General features: G+C 34.6%; 1 protein-coding gene across 1 annotated transcript; it reads left to right on the top strand.

Annotated features, from left to right (window-relative positions):
• The first annotated feature begins 1,537 nt into the window (after window positions 1-1,537).
• On the top strand, window positions 1,538-13,493 carry LOC137393582 (tubulointerstitial nephritis antigen-like). Its single transcript, XM_068080207.1, has 9 exons — window positions 1,538-1,839; window positions 2,320-2,386; window positions 3,703-3,813; window positions 4,522-4,751; window positions 5,994-6,141; window positions 10,237-10,429; window positions 11,512-11,627; window positions 11,763-11,793; window positions 12,884-13,493. The coding sequence occupies exons 1-9, from the start codon at window positions 1,566-1,568 to the stop codon at window positions 13,013-13,015; spliced, it is 1,302 nt and encodes a 433-aa protein (XP_067936308.1). The 5' UTR covers window positions 1,538-1,565; the 3' UTR covers window positions 13,016-13,493.
• Window positions 13,494-15,033: the final 1,540 nt, after the last annotated feature.

Raw genomic sequence — 15,033 nt, 5'->3', positions numbered from 1 at the left:
AAGAAAATTGGATAAAGAAAAGAATCATACACTTCTTTATAACAAAATTAATCGATTGTAATTAGTAATTTTTAATATTAATTTATTTAATTTCTAAACATTTAAATTGGAGTCATGTCATGCTACATCCAACATAATCAAAAGTAGACAATTTCAAACTTATTCTTCTTTTAACAAGGACTGATGTATGTATGTACGTATGTTCGGATGTACGTATGTATGTAAGTATATACGTATGTACGTATATACGTATGTGCGTATGTACGTATGTGCGTATGTGCGCATGTACATATGTATGTAAGTATATACGTATGTACGTATATACGTATGTGCGTATGTACGTATGTGCGTATGTGCGTATGTATGTATGTACGTATGTGCGTATGTAAGTATATACGTATGTACGTACGTGCGTATGTAAGTATATACGTATGTGCGTATGTGCGTATGTACGTATGTACGTATGTGCGTATGTGCTTATGTTAGTATATACGTATGTACGTACATATGTAAGTATATACGCATGTGCGTATGTGCGTATATATGTATGTACATATAATTATACGTATGTGCGTATATATGTATGTGCGTATGTGCGCATGTGCGTATGTGCGTATATATGTAAGTATATACATATGAACGTATATACGTATGTGCGTATATATGTATGTATGTATGTACGTATAACTTATTATTGGCATTGGTAATCATCAATAAAATGATGTTTTTTGTTACATGCCAAAAAAAAGAAAAAAAAAGAAGTAAAGCCTCATAACATATTCAATCAGACTCAGCTGTACTTGTACTCAGCCTATATCAGCACTGCTTGAGTTCACAGAAATCTAATGATAAGCATGAGCATCGAACTGCAGGAAGTAGCACCATAATCTGACATCTCAATCAGTTATCTCAGCACCTCAATCATAAAACGTACAGGAGCTGGAAGATGTCTCTGGGGTAGCCATTGCTGCATTGTAATGGTCACAACCTTGCTATCCATCACTACATTACGGAGCAAAATAACACTCTACGCTAAGGCACTGAATGCAAGGTTGAACAAAAGCTCCCAATCTGCCAAATGACTTTACATAGACAATGCATTCCACATGAGCTATACATACCCAAAAGCTATTTTATTTGCCCACGAACTATGTAAGAGCAATAGCAAACAGTAGAACATGATTGTTCCAGCTTCTTAAAATTAACATAGCCTAAACTAGCATCACATGGAGCAGAGTCATGTACCGCGATGCGTAAAACACAGCGCAAAACCTTAGACTTAAAATTTCTGTAAGTTAAACAGTACGGACATATTGACAAACCCTCAAGTGCTGTTGAACTTTCTCAGCATAATACATACACATCCAGTTGCACTGAAGTTGTCCTCACTCACTCAGTAAAGCTCTTTGTTTGCCTATAGGATATAGAAGCCGCGAGATAGCGAATATGAGCGTGGACTTTTGATGTAATGAGATCAAGGCCTTGGAAAGGTATCTCGCTCTATCAGATTACTGCATCTCCACTTGACCGCCTGCATTAGACTCGACCAGTTGGTTCGTCTCAATATGCTGTCGCAAGCCTTAACAGTGCTGTTTTTAGCTACTAGTGTTACTTCTATCGCAGTTCGTCATAGACAGCGGTTTCCAGGTCCGTATTGTCAAACACGTCGACCTCTGCAATGCTGCCCTGGCAGAGATGACAGCTGCACTGTTCCAATCCGAGATACAGTTTGCTACTGTGATGAGTTTTGTGGGATACATAATGCTGAGGATTGTTGTCCAGACTATGAAAATGTGTGTCTAGCACAGTGGGCAACAACTAGCAAGTCACCACCAACAAGTAAGATTTATTGTTTTTAACTAATTATTTGAGGCAGATTGGCACACTATTTTTACTTCAAACAAGTTTCAAGTTACTCAGATTATATTAAAATAAAATGGTTGTAGGATTTTGCAATTTTTACAAGAAATAATTTAGAAATTTAAAGATTGTATCATTATATAAAATTTTGAAAACATACGTCTTGTTTTAAGACGCTTCAATTTGTGATCACTTGTGTTTATCTTTCTGTGTTTGGATTGTGGGCTAATTTACAGCTAGCTGTGCAGGGAAACAGTCGATCTGACTACTAAATCTCACACAGACACCAAATACCTAATGAGAGACAAAGAAGGCCTTAGCTGTAGGAAGCGTGTGTGAACACTGCAAACTTGCAAATAATTTTGCTAAAAGAGCTTGCTAAAAAATGTTTAAAATTATACTAGGTTTGGAAAGATTTTGTGGACACAGATGGTGGGTTCAGACATAATTTTATTGCAGATGAATGTTTTCATGAAGGGCGACTGTATGGAGTAGGACAAACCATTCAAAAAGACTGCAATACATGGTGAGTTAAATGTGAAACATTATCTTATAAATGTATATCTATTATCTCAGCATCTTGCTATGAGATCATCAGGATATGACAGGTTCTTCTTGTAGGCTGGAGTTTATAAGTTGGAATTTGAACTTAACAATATAAAGAAGGATTTTATTAGAAATAGAAAACTACCAACATTTTTATTTAAGTATTCAGGTTTGACCATAATAAGTTACTAGCATCTTCATAATTGCTTTTTTATTAACAAAGTCTGAATAACAAGTCTGGATAACAAATCTATTAAAAATAATATCTAAAATAAATATATTTTTAACTATTTCTAAATAAATATCTACTTATAAACACTTATAAATATTTATAAATAAATAATTATAAATAGATTTATAAATTAATCTATTTATCAAATAAGTAGATTTATAAAATTTATTTATTTTAAATACCTGTTTATAAAATAAATAGATTATTAAATTAGACATAAATAAAATAAATAGATGGACTGTCCTATAATTCACCTTCTCAATTATACTTTTTAAATGTTAGATTATAGCCTATGTCTGCGCATCAAAAACAAACAAAAAATATAAACCTTTTATATTGTCATAATGAATAGAAAATAGAAGCTGAGCAATGATGTGAGCTAGATATGTAATAGTCTCATTAATAGATCGACTATTAAAGGCACACGGGCATAAGGTCTCGTTATTTTACCGGTACACTCTGCGCATTGGCATTCATCAAAAACTTAAAGAAGCTGTTTTTTTTATTTGGTTTTTATGGAAATAAACGAACTAACTAAAAACTGTCTTAAGATTACTTACTTTTATTTGTCAAGGTTCATCCCAATCTTATGCAGTCAACTTGTGAAACAGCTAGTTGAACGAATCAAAACCTCCCACGTGTTTGGAAGCCCAATGATAAACTTTAACAATAATAAATGCAAAAAGAGCTTTATGTGAAAATAGTGAATTGAAAAAAACTAAAAAATAACAGAAAACTAGTCATATTTATAGATAATCAGTAAGAGTATTTTTATAGTTTTATCAATATATTTAGAAATCTGTACTAGTGTTTTCATGCAGTTTAATAAAACTGGCTATTTGTAACAGCGGGTAAGCTTAATTTTATTCTCTAAACAAGTAACCGTCAAACCAAAGTTTGGCCTTCAGGCTGCAGTCTCACCTTTCTTCAAGGCCAACTGATAATGTCTGACAAACCTTACCCAGGAGCTAGTTCGATAACGATCAGGCATCATACAAATAGAACATACATAACAAAATGTTCATGTTTAAGCTACATTGTAGCAAATGTGTGCTACGTTGTAGCAAGTGTGTGACTTCCTGGAGTAACCTCGACCTGCAGACGTGGGAGTGCGAAAATCTGGCGTGTATCAATGAGCCAGCTTTGGTGGAGGGTGTCAACAGGGGGCGTTATGGGTGAGCAACTGCTATAGAATGGGACTCAGCCATGAAGAATGCTACACGCTGGAGGGCCATTATCACCACTTATCTCGCGTGGCTTGGCATACCAGCCTTGTCAGTTTGATAAAGTCTCTATTTTTGACGAGCCAAATAACTTGATTGTTGGCCATTGTTATTGTTTGGATTATTAATATTGTTATTAATTTGTTTAATTTCTGCTTTTATCTAAAAGTTGACAGAATTGTTTTGACTTACAAATAGCTCTCAGCTGCCTTAATTCCCTTGTTCAATTCTATCTCTTTCCTAGCTAACCTTTAGGAAAGATTTAATATATCGCTAAATTGTCTAATGATAATAACTTCATATGACTTAAACTTAGATTCTGCTGAGCGTTACGAGCTATTGACAATAACTACAGAGCTAATACAAGTATATTATAAACCTTCATATGTAATATATTTAATAACTATGTTTATTGGCTGGCATGTGATCTGTATGAAACCCGAGCTGCTCATTTGACTGGCTGTTCCTATGCTCTGTTATAATATATTACATCGCATTAGATTGGATTATATTTATTATAATATGATATAATTATTATGTTATGCTATATTGTGGTATATTGTACCGTATTATATTGTATTATATACAGCACATTATATTTTGTTGCGTGAGATGTAACTAAGCAGGTGGAGGAGAAGAATTTCCCTTAAAATGTTACAGATGGACAGCGAGGGTTTACAATAAGTTTGATGGTGTATCTGTAATTGACGGCCTCCGCTACTACCTCGGCACAATTCCTCCTAAGAGTCAGGTCAAGGAGCTCTTTCCTGTTAAGGCTAATATTGAGGGTTTACCCATAGAATTTGACTCAAGGGAGCAATGGCCGACCTACATTCATCCGGCCATGGACCAAGGACGCTGCGCTGCCTCTTGGGCATTTTCCACAGCGGGTAAACACTTTCACAATCTTATATATTATCTCTCCTAGTTAAGCAGTTCTCAGCCATGTATGTGGTGAGGTAGGATTAGTATGGAGTAACCAAGGTCACCTGCAGTTTCAATTTATCTAGCGTTTACGTGAGTAGCAGGGGGCGGGGAGGTATTCCCTCATAATATAGGTAGTAATAACAGACTAAGGAATTTAGATTACAACTAAGTCAGGCTGTTGTTCCATTCTGCGAACAAAACTGTTTGTCTCCACTTCACAAAACTATTTGTCTCTGAGTCTTCATCTGTCTGCCTTTCTACATAATGTTATGCATACATGTAGTTTGTCTGTGTGAACCTAAAATCCTATTCATGTGTATTAGACTGTCACAGGATTAAATACATAATAGCCTAAAACGCTATTTTTAAGACTTTTTAAGACTGTAGTTGGAAAATACATGAGATTTAATTTCATTCCAATAAAATCTTTTCAAATTCAAATCTTATCTAAAAAAAGGCTGTCTAGATAACAAAATCACAAAACTTCAACTCGTACTAATCAAGTAAGCCTGGTCGTTCAAAGCAAGAATGTAAAACTTTTTGTCAAAAGTATTGTCAATTTATATGGGAGATTCTGTCAATAAATTATACAAAAATTTTTTGTTATGAAAATGTTTGTGACAAAGACAGATTTTACATTTAGCAGGAAGGCCGTAGATCTAAAGTGAAAGTTAAAATATTGTCTATAGCACTGTATAAAGAGTAATACCAACTGAGAGAGCACTTACACTGATGTTGCCCTTACACTTCCTATGACATTACTCTCTCTATGCTGTGCTCTGACATAAACTATGCATGCTCAAGAAGCATGCCATAAAATTTGCTGTTCAAAATAAGCATTTTTCAATTAATTTAAGTAATAGCCTTAAAATATTTGATGTCATAGTTTGATGAAGGTGGATACATGTAGTTTGTTATCGTTACCATTTACTCCAGACGCACAGAGCAGTGTACGAGGAGAGTGATGTCACAGGAAGTATAAGAGGGCCGTATTAGACCCATCTGTGTTATACCAGTGACAGTACTTTCTCTATGTATTGCTCTGGAATTACATTTCTTACCCGATAAGATCTTCTAAATACTCTGTAATCATCACCTTTACAAAAGAATGATTAATTAAATAGCTTTTATGTAATATATGACATTTGTAATATTATAACATATTATAGTATACAACCGTTATTGTATTGCTAACATATTTTAAGGAGTGACAGCAGATCGGTGGAGTATCCAATCGGGAGGAGAGGTTCTTGATGACCTGTCAGTGCAGAGAATGATTTCTTGCGGCAATGTTGAGGGCTGTGATAACGGAGGCCGAGTAGAAGACGCCTGGTCCTATCTCCAAAAGGAAGGGTATGCAAATGCCTAGACGCATGTACTTAAATTATGGAACCATCATAGTTCTTAATTCAGATGTATTCTGTTGCCAAGAGTGAAGGTGCTAACATACATGTATCAGTATGGGGTCCGTTGAATAACAGTATAACGTTTGATGATGTGTGCTGCAACTCGCTATCAACTGAGGTCAGTTGTTCTATCATGCTTGCACCATTCATGCTGACTTTGTTGACCTACTTTTTTATTAGACACTCGTGCTAACATCTCACAAGACTGTATACGAGTAATTTACATATAGGTCACCTCCAAAGCTATCAAGGTCACAATGGTGACATGCAGTCGGCATGCCAGTTAATATGTATAGCAATGAGGGAAAGCAAGTTGGTCATAAACGGGTCACCTTTAAACCCGTTATAATTGTTATTACAGACCTTAGGAGAGTATTGTAAAGGTTCAAATTGCATCAAGCAGTTACTTATAACTTAACCTTACAAACAAAATAATTTAAGATAAAAATCAACATCGAGCCATCTTCCTTGTTATTAACCGTAAACAAGAATATTTACACTTCTTTAGCAGTATTATTTTCTCTGATGATGCCAGCTTGGCAGCTGGGTAAAGATAGATTAAACTTTTGGGTCCAAAGTGCCTTCATACGCTTTTCATTTCAACAAATAGCTTCTAGCTATCGTACAAGAACACAATAGTCATTAGTAAGATATACCTACAGCCCTCTATTTCTATACGAGGAAATTGTAGAAAAAAGTTTGCTTAAAATCATGAGCTCGATCAGCTCGAAAACAGAATTGGAGTAATTCGAACTGCTAAATTGTAGTAATAGAGATTTCCTTGATCTGCAGGTGACCTTCACAAACACTTGAGAGTGTTAAAATACATCAGATTATGGTTCTTTTTGATGGGAGTCTCTATTATCAGCATTATAGTGCATCATTTGTTAAAGTCGTTCAAGGAAACAATTAGTTTACCTCATTTATAAGGTCCTACCGTTTCTACAAGCACATCATTAGCTTTGAGTACTCTAATGGATGCTTGTGGCCTTGGAATGGGCATAAAATGGCCGCCCTAAAATGACGTTAAGAACTTTGCTTGGCCTGTCGTTATCTCTAGCGTCCCCCTTTTAGCATCACCAAATGTCTCACTAATCAAATATGATGGTGTTAGTTTTAGAGATATAATTATTATGAGCATGAAATGTTGGAGATAGAGGGTGTTGGCAGAGACACTTGACGGGACATAAAATAAGTAGCTGAATGTCACTCCTGCTGTAACAATAGGTCCTCTTCGTGCCAATCATTGTTATCACCTTTAGAAGCTGCCTGAGTGTAAATCAACCGCCTGTATCTTAGTTTACATTTGCTATATGTCATTTACTAACAACAGGATTAAAATGTGAAACAGATTTACCAAGTGGCTGCCGCTGCAACCCGGAGTTTGTTTCGATTCTTCTAATTCTTGACTTTGGCTACCGATAAACACAAACCTTACGCAAAAAATATGATGGAACCTTCAAAGAAAAGACTTTGACATGTTCTTATTGATATCATATATTTTTACCATGCTGCAATTGTCCTGTCAGCAATGGGCAAAGGCGTGCTTGATTTTGACTCAGATTTAAACATGCTGCCTGAGGCGAAGTGAACATTATGCAACCCGTACATTTGGACATCTGATAAGGCTTGGACACTTTCGAAATGCTAGAAATTTTATCAGGTTTGATGACAACGTATTTTATCTTGAGATCGTTAGCTATAAGCAGGCAGCTCTTGTATTATTCTCAATGATTTCAGTATTTCAGGCTTTTCACAGGAAAACACCGACACCTTCTATAAAATATGGTGTAGCCATGAAGTTATCTTCCCCTAGAGTGATAACAGTGCCTTCAACAACACGAACATTTCCGGTGACAACAAGGAGCGTTTAGGCCACTCCTCTTTTTTGTGCTAGTCAGTTGTAGTGATCGACTAGGTCAATAACATCAGCCATGAGAATGGTCAAACAATGATCATGAATTTCCACAGTTAAGATAGTAATTAATGCTCATATTAAAGAAATGATGATTATATTTTATTACTCTAATATATGCTTATTATTTAAAGCAATTCCATACTTACATGACTTGCAAAGGCACCGAATAGATAGTGTTAAGTAAGTGAGTTAATGCAATCAGTTACTCATAGATAAGATAGATAGTCATACTGGGGTTGTATTACATTGGTGTAATGGGAAGCTAATCGACTGCCATCAACTGAAAGTATTGACATTGTATGGTGATAGAGAGATTCATTGACACCACAGTCCACAGTTTTATTTTTTTTCTTAATTTATTTTAACAAAAAACTTCTTTCATGATATGAAATTTAAAAGTTGTAGTTGTTTGAAAAAGCTTGAAAACTTTTGCAGTTGTTTTCTTTTTCCTGGTAACTTATTTGAACTGCTTAAAAATGTTTTCTCATGATATCAAGTTTAAAAGTTAGAATAATAAATGTTGTATACGGTAAGTTATATAAAAATAAATTTTATTAGTTTTATTTTAATGGGAAAATTTGTTTCGGATTTCGAACAACTCCGTTTTCGAACAACCTTCTTACATGTCGCTGAAAGTTATGAAATTTTAAATTTACAGTGGCTTGAAAACCTTTACAGCTGTTTTATTTATTTTTAATTTAGTTGTCCTGTACAAAACCTTGTCTTCATGATATTAAGTTTGAAAGTTACAGTTGTTTGAAAAAGTTTAAAAACCTTTACAGTTGTTTTTATTTTCTCTCTTCATTTATTTCAATTACACAAAACACTTCTCATGATATAAAGTTTGAAAGTTTGAGTAGTAAATGTTGTTATATGTTAAATAAAATTGAATTATACTTAATTGTACTAAATTATAATTATGTAAAAATAAAATAGACTTTTTATTACCTTATTTATTAAATAATTTTTCATTGTAATTATAGCTAAACAGATTATATTTAGCCATTACTTGCTAATTATTTTACATTTAAACACATTTACAGTTTTATTTTTCTTCCTAATTTATTTCAACAAAACACTTCTTTCATGATATGAAATTTAAAAGTTGTAGTTGTTTGAAAAAGCTTAAAAACCTTTACAGTTGTTTTCTTTTTCCTCTCAATTCATTTGAACCGCTTAAAAATATTTTCTCATGATATGAAGTTTAAAAGTTAGAATGATAAATGTTGTATACGGTAAGTTATATAAAAATAACTTCCAGTCCAAAGACTTTTTTATTACTCGGGCAACGCCGGGTAGTACAGCTAGCTAGTACATGGACAGTTAATTTTTAGTAACAACTGTCTGAACTAGTTATAGTAAAGTATTCAAATTCGGTGGCAGTTGTTTGTAAGTAATGAGTTTCCACTGTTGTACATTGGATTGGCGGTGTTTGGCTTGTAGGTCACTCCCCTTGATACATGTGCTAACTAATAAAAGACCCAGGTCTATATTTTTTCAGAGGTCTTCATTTTCAACAAAGCTTTTACTTGACAATTTAGTGACAATCATATGAAGACATCATTGCATATATATTTGTATTGAGTAATTTGTCCAGAACACAAAAAACAAGATGGCCGCCATGCTTCCATGGCGACATAGCAATATGGCGGCGTGCTATCACTCTATGGGAAAATAATCAATGGGTGTAGCCACTTGTCAGTTGAACACAATATTTTACAAGCCGTGAATACTGCTTGGCTGTATAAAATCTTTGGTTTATATCCTGCCGACCTTCCATCAGTTCAATCAGCGAAAAATTGTGCTACATGTAGAATGTTTTTCTCTCACCAGCCAGGAGGAGACAACTCTTATAACACATTTAAGTTATCATGAGCCAAACATTATTCAAGAAGCTTCCAGAATATATAAAGGGTTTCAATATGCTTGTTTTTTCGTCACGCGCCTGGAAGGTCATAAGTTGACTGGTCTAACTATCGAAACTGAATCCTATAACAAACAAATGCTTAATTGTTAGAAGAGTTAGGCATGCACCCATCTTATATTGTAGCCAGCTTTCCTGAGAGCTTACTCTACCTCTTTATTACAAACTGCCTATTGATAAAGTCTCTGATGACATTACAGAACAGTGTCTGAGTATTGCCACCCTTACACTAGTGGAGTCAGCAGACAGAGTCAGCGGTGTACCTACATAGAAGAGTCAGCATGCCGTGACAATCTTGTGTACAAGACAACTCCTCCCTACAGAATAGCCAGGGATGAACGAAGAATTATGAAAGAGATAATGCGCAATGGCCCAGTTCAGGCAATCATCACAGTATGTCATGTATAATCGCTGTAACTCGACCCAATCAATTCACATCTATAGACCCGAATAGTTCCTTCAATATAGGATCGATTGCACGGCTAGGTTAACCTGAGAGCTCTTTGAAATTTGATCAATTGCGTAAGTGAGGGTATCGGGTGAGACGGCTACTGGAATCCTTAGCGATGACTTATAAACTGGGCAGGCTAACAAAGATACCATTCAACTGATACGTGAAGGTTATAGTTTAATTAAAGTTTGTTTCCTTATCAAGCAGCATTCCAATGTTGTTAGGAATCTTGTAACAGTTTTTCAGGAACACTGGAATAGCAACTAAAAAACAACTATTCTATTTACGTTATTAACACTTTGTAGCCTGCGTCTGAGCTAGTTTGAGAAGTTGCTTCCCCACCCGATCTTATGCCTAAGTGTAAACTCAACTGAGTAGTTTTGCTTTGCTTTTAAGCTCTTTCGCTTTATGTGGGGTTATGAAATTTTGATCGCTTTGTTCTTTGATGAATGCAAAAGTTTCAAGTAGATTAAACAGTTAGTTCTTGAGATATCACCAAAATAACGATGGCATTTCTAACCGATTGAGAAATGCAAAATGGCTGCCAACAGAACATCTGTTTCTAACAACAAATTGATTGACATTTTTGATAGCGAAGAGTTCAAACTAGACAAAACTAAAGAAAACTTTTTCTCCTCTGCAACAAGAGCTTCACACGAAAAGCGTTTGTTTTTCTATTCATAATAAATATAAATGTACGTTTCTTCAGTTATCTCCAAAACATCACATCTTTGAAAGAGCGTGGTAAAAACTATTTACTGTGTTTGATTTCCATTTCTTTTATATGAGTTCTGCACTTTTGGGCTTCAAAATGATACTCAGTTTAGAAGAATTGCGCTATTATAAGTGCTTTCACGGTTGATGGAAAGTTGTTGGCATGGCCTGGGATCAGGGAACTCGCTCTGCATGATTAGGCTTCAAAGCGTTAATTGCGGGGTCAGTTCCCAAACTTTCTAGAGCCTTCCATTTGCATGAGTATAATTACATAAGTTGTCATATTTTTGGTTGACTTGTGATTTGCCAGGTTCATCCAGATTTCTACCTGTATGAGAGCGGCATCTACAGCCACACCCGAGAAGAGTTTCTACTCCTTGAGCGTAATCACACCATAAGTGGAACTCACTCTGTTAAGATAATTGGGTATGTGCTTCTCGGGTAGGGTCAGCAGCCGCTTCCAGTTTTATAAAATTGTGCTGTCATTGATGTCTATGATTATTACTTTAGCAAAATCAAAATTCTTTCACAAAATCAATCGTTGTTTATTGTTTGTCGCAGGTATGGTGAGGAGAATGGAGTGAAGTTCTGGGTAAGAATGCTAGCAGTCCTCATATTGATAACTTGTATCAACTGTATATTCCTTACTGCTTTTTTTACTTTCCTCGGTCATAAAATTACTTTTAGAAAAAATGATTACTACAAATATTATTATTACTTATTATTATAATTACTACAAGTATTACTATCACTTATTATTATAATTACTACAAGTATTATTACAAGTATGATTCTGAGATAGCCATAGTTGCTAGCATTTTTGCATTTTGTGCATTAGTGTGTGTAGCATTTGTTAGCCATGTGATAGCATTTCTCACCTGTTTCTGATGTTGCAAAGCTTTTATCATACTCATTATGAATGAAAAAGTTTATTTTGTTGTGATAAAGTGCTTATTTTGCTAACTTGCTCTGAACAATTTGGCCAAATGCCAAATCTTTAGTATAATAAGAACAGTGTATAATAAAGCCACGCTGACAAGTTAAGGTTACAACCCTTTGCCAGTTGATTCGGTTGCTACATGTTGGAAATATTGCGCAGTTCATTATTACACTTGGCAGTCTCTCAGTGCACCCGACTGAGTAATAAACGAATGGCTGAATATACGATGCTTTGATTAAAAACATTGCTTAATAGCAGGTCCCAAACTTGGTATGTTCTGAAACTGCTGTCCAATTCCTGCAAATATTCCATTATCAGATAAACTAGAACTTAATACACAGGCTAGAATTTCATCCGCTTACAACAAAAGGCATATTGTGAGCTTTGCTCGGGTCCCTCTGAAATCTTATTCTGTATCAGTGCAAATTTGACTTCGTAAAGGAAGTTCACTTAATTCATGAACATCGCACTGGCTGCTTTGACTAGAACTTCAGAGTACTGTTACTTGTTAAAATATGCCAATGCTGGTTTGAGCACTTGCTAGGACTTGTCATTATTCTTTGACTAACAATGTTAACTAGCTTGAATTATCAACAGTAGGACATATAATGTGTTCATTTAATTAAGCCTGCTATTTCTCTGTGGAAATGTTTCTGCAATATAAAACATGAAATTCTAAAACTTTACGATTTGTGCTGTAATGAGAAATGCACATTGAGCTCGATTTTTCTTGATATTTTAGAGGTGTGTCAACTCATGGGGCCAGAGCTGGGGTGAACGTGGCATGTTTAGAATCAAGCGTGGCACTGATGAAGTTGGAATTGAAGATTTTGTCGTCGCCGTATGGCCTTCGCATGGACCAGGGCTCAATTAAAATGTTAGCCAACATACAAGACAGACATAAATAAAAAAAAACCTTCAGAATGTGGTACTTCCTTTACAATAGCTTTTTTATTTCTAAAATGACTGGCTTAGCAGTTAGCACAATAGATAGCAGCAGCTGATGACCTTAGATGACCTTTCTATGAAATTAAGCTTTATTTTGACAAGCATATTTTACTGAGTGTATGACTCTTATATCCAGTATTATAAACAACTGGTAGACAGATACAAATCTAACCTTATGAAAATAGTTGATTCTAATGTTAGAGAGTTGTTTTCTCTCGACAAGACTAAACTAAAGTATTTGATTTTGTTTGTAGCAGTTGCCTTCGATTTATAGTTCAGCATTCCGCTTTCTCCATACTCAAAATTTTTTTTTGCCTTATGTAGCTTTTCCATACATTAACTCACATGTAGTGCCTTTGGTCTAGGGCCAACAGCTCTTTCTCAAATAAACAAACAACACAAAACATGGTAAGAATTTTAACCAGCTACATCACTATGCACAATTGTTAATGCACTTTAGCATTAACAAAAAACCAAAATAATCTTATAGCTCATGCAAAATAAAAAATTTAATTTATTTTAGGCTGTTAAAAATAAAAGCCTTTGCTTCTCCTTTACAGACACCTACTTTAAATTACTCTTATCTTAATCATTAAAATAGATATAATAAACACTTTTCATAATTACATAGTAAACACGCAGCACCATTTTATTTCTAATTCTCAGATAATATTTAGTTAGTAGGTAGCTTCAGAGTAAGATTTTAAAAGTTTTTTCTGTTTTTGCTCGGTGAATTCTGCCAGGTTAAAAGCAATTAGAAGCTGCCAACAGCACTAAAAATCTTTATATATTTTATCATAGGAACTGCATCAACATCGTTATATAATAAGTTGTAATAAGTGTTTTAATGATTTAATAAAACTTTTGTCAACTCAGACCCTTTTGAATGAGCAGCATTCCAGCTTCCTTGCTCCATAATTAATAACACAGGAAGTTATCCTCACATGCGAGTGCCTTCAAACCATTGTGTCAAAATCATCACTTTAGTTCGCACTTCTGTTCTTTAAGAGACTCTAATTCTTACCTCTGACATAAATTTTATAACAAACAAAATTAGAATGAAAAGTTTTGGTAGAAATTGTATAACACGTTATGTAATCAGACAATTGATTTGTTTATAAATGATAGAGGCTAACGAGTTATGTTGGTGTCTCATTTATGACATATTTTATAGTGGCTCACTAATAAGATGAACCAACGACTATGTTATGTAGTCTCAAGTAAATGCTCGTATTTATGAAACGCCTTCTAGTTTGGAAAGATTATACAACCCTACTACAGACTGTATAAATGGCAGTGACTATAAATTCTTGGCCTTACAAAGGTTTCGGCAAAATACGTAAGAGTTCTAATAAGATAAACAGCAAAATTGCTGTAGATGCTAGAAAATTTGGTGTTCCAAAACTTGCGATAAGTTGTAAATTGTAACAAAAAATTCTGGTGAGCTCATGTATTGCTGCTTACAGTGCAAATGAAATCTTTAGCAGTATAGTACATATAGTATAACATATTATGGCATGATATAGCATGGTATAATAAGCATAGCCAAGTATGGCATATTATGGCATAGTATAGCATGGTATAATAAGCATAGCGAAGTATGGCATATTATGGCATAGTATAGCATATTATACGAAAGTCTGGCATAGTATAGCATATTATAGCGTAGTATGGCATAGTATAGCATATAATAGCATAGTAGTTTTTTTGGATGGCATATCATACCAAAGTAAAATAAAGTATAGTAGTGTCAACTGCAATAAATTGGTCAAATGTTTTCTAGTAACCTGTATTATTGCTGCTCAAGCTGACTTTGCTTCCTATCAACTCATAACTATTCTAATTGATACACCAGTGTGACTGGTGAAGTGCAGACAACTCGGACAATGCTGAATCTAAATGGAGTTGTCTGTATATGAGAATAGTTTGGCATGACAAGCCATA

This window comes from Watersipora subatra, chromosome 4 (assembly GCF_963576615.1).
Source record: "Watersipora subatra chromosome 4, tzWatSuba1.1, whole genome shotgun sequence".
Classification (NCBI taxonomy): Eukaryota; Metazoa; Bryozoa; class Gymnolaemata; order Cheilostomatida; family Watersiporidae; genus Watersipora; species Watersipora subatra.
Note: the sequence above shows the minus strand (reverse complement) of the source record. Positions and strands in the feature narration are given on the sequence as shown.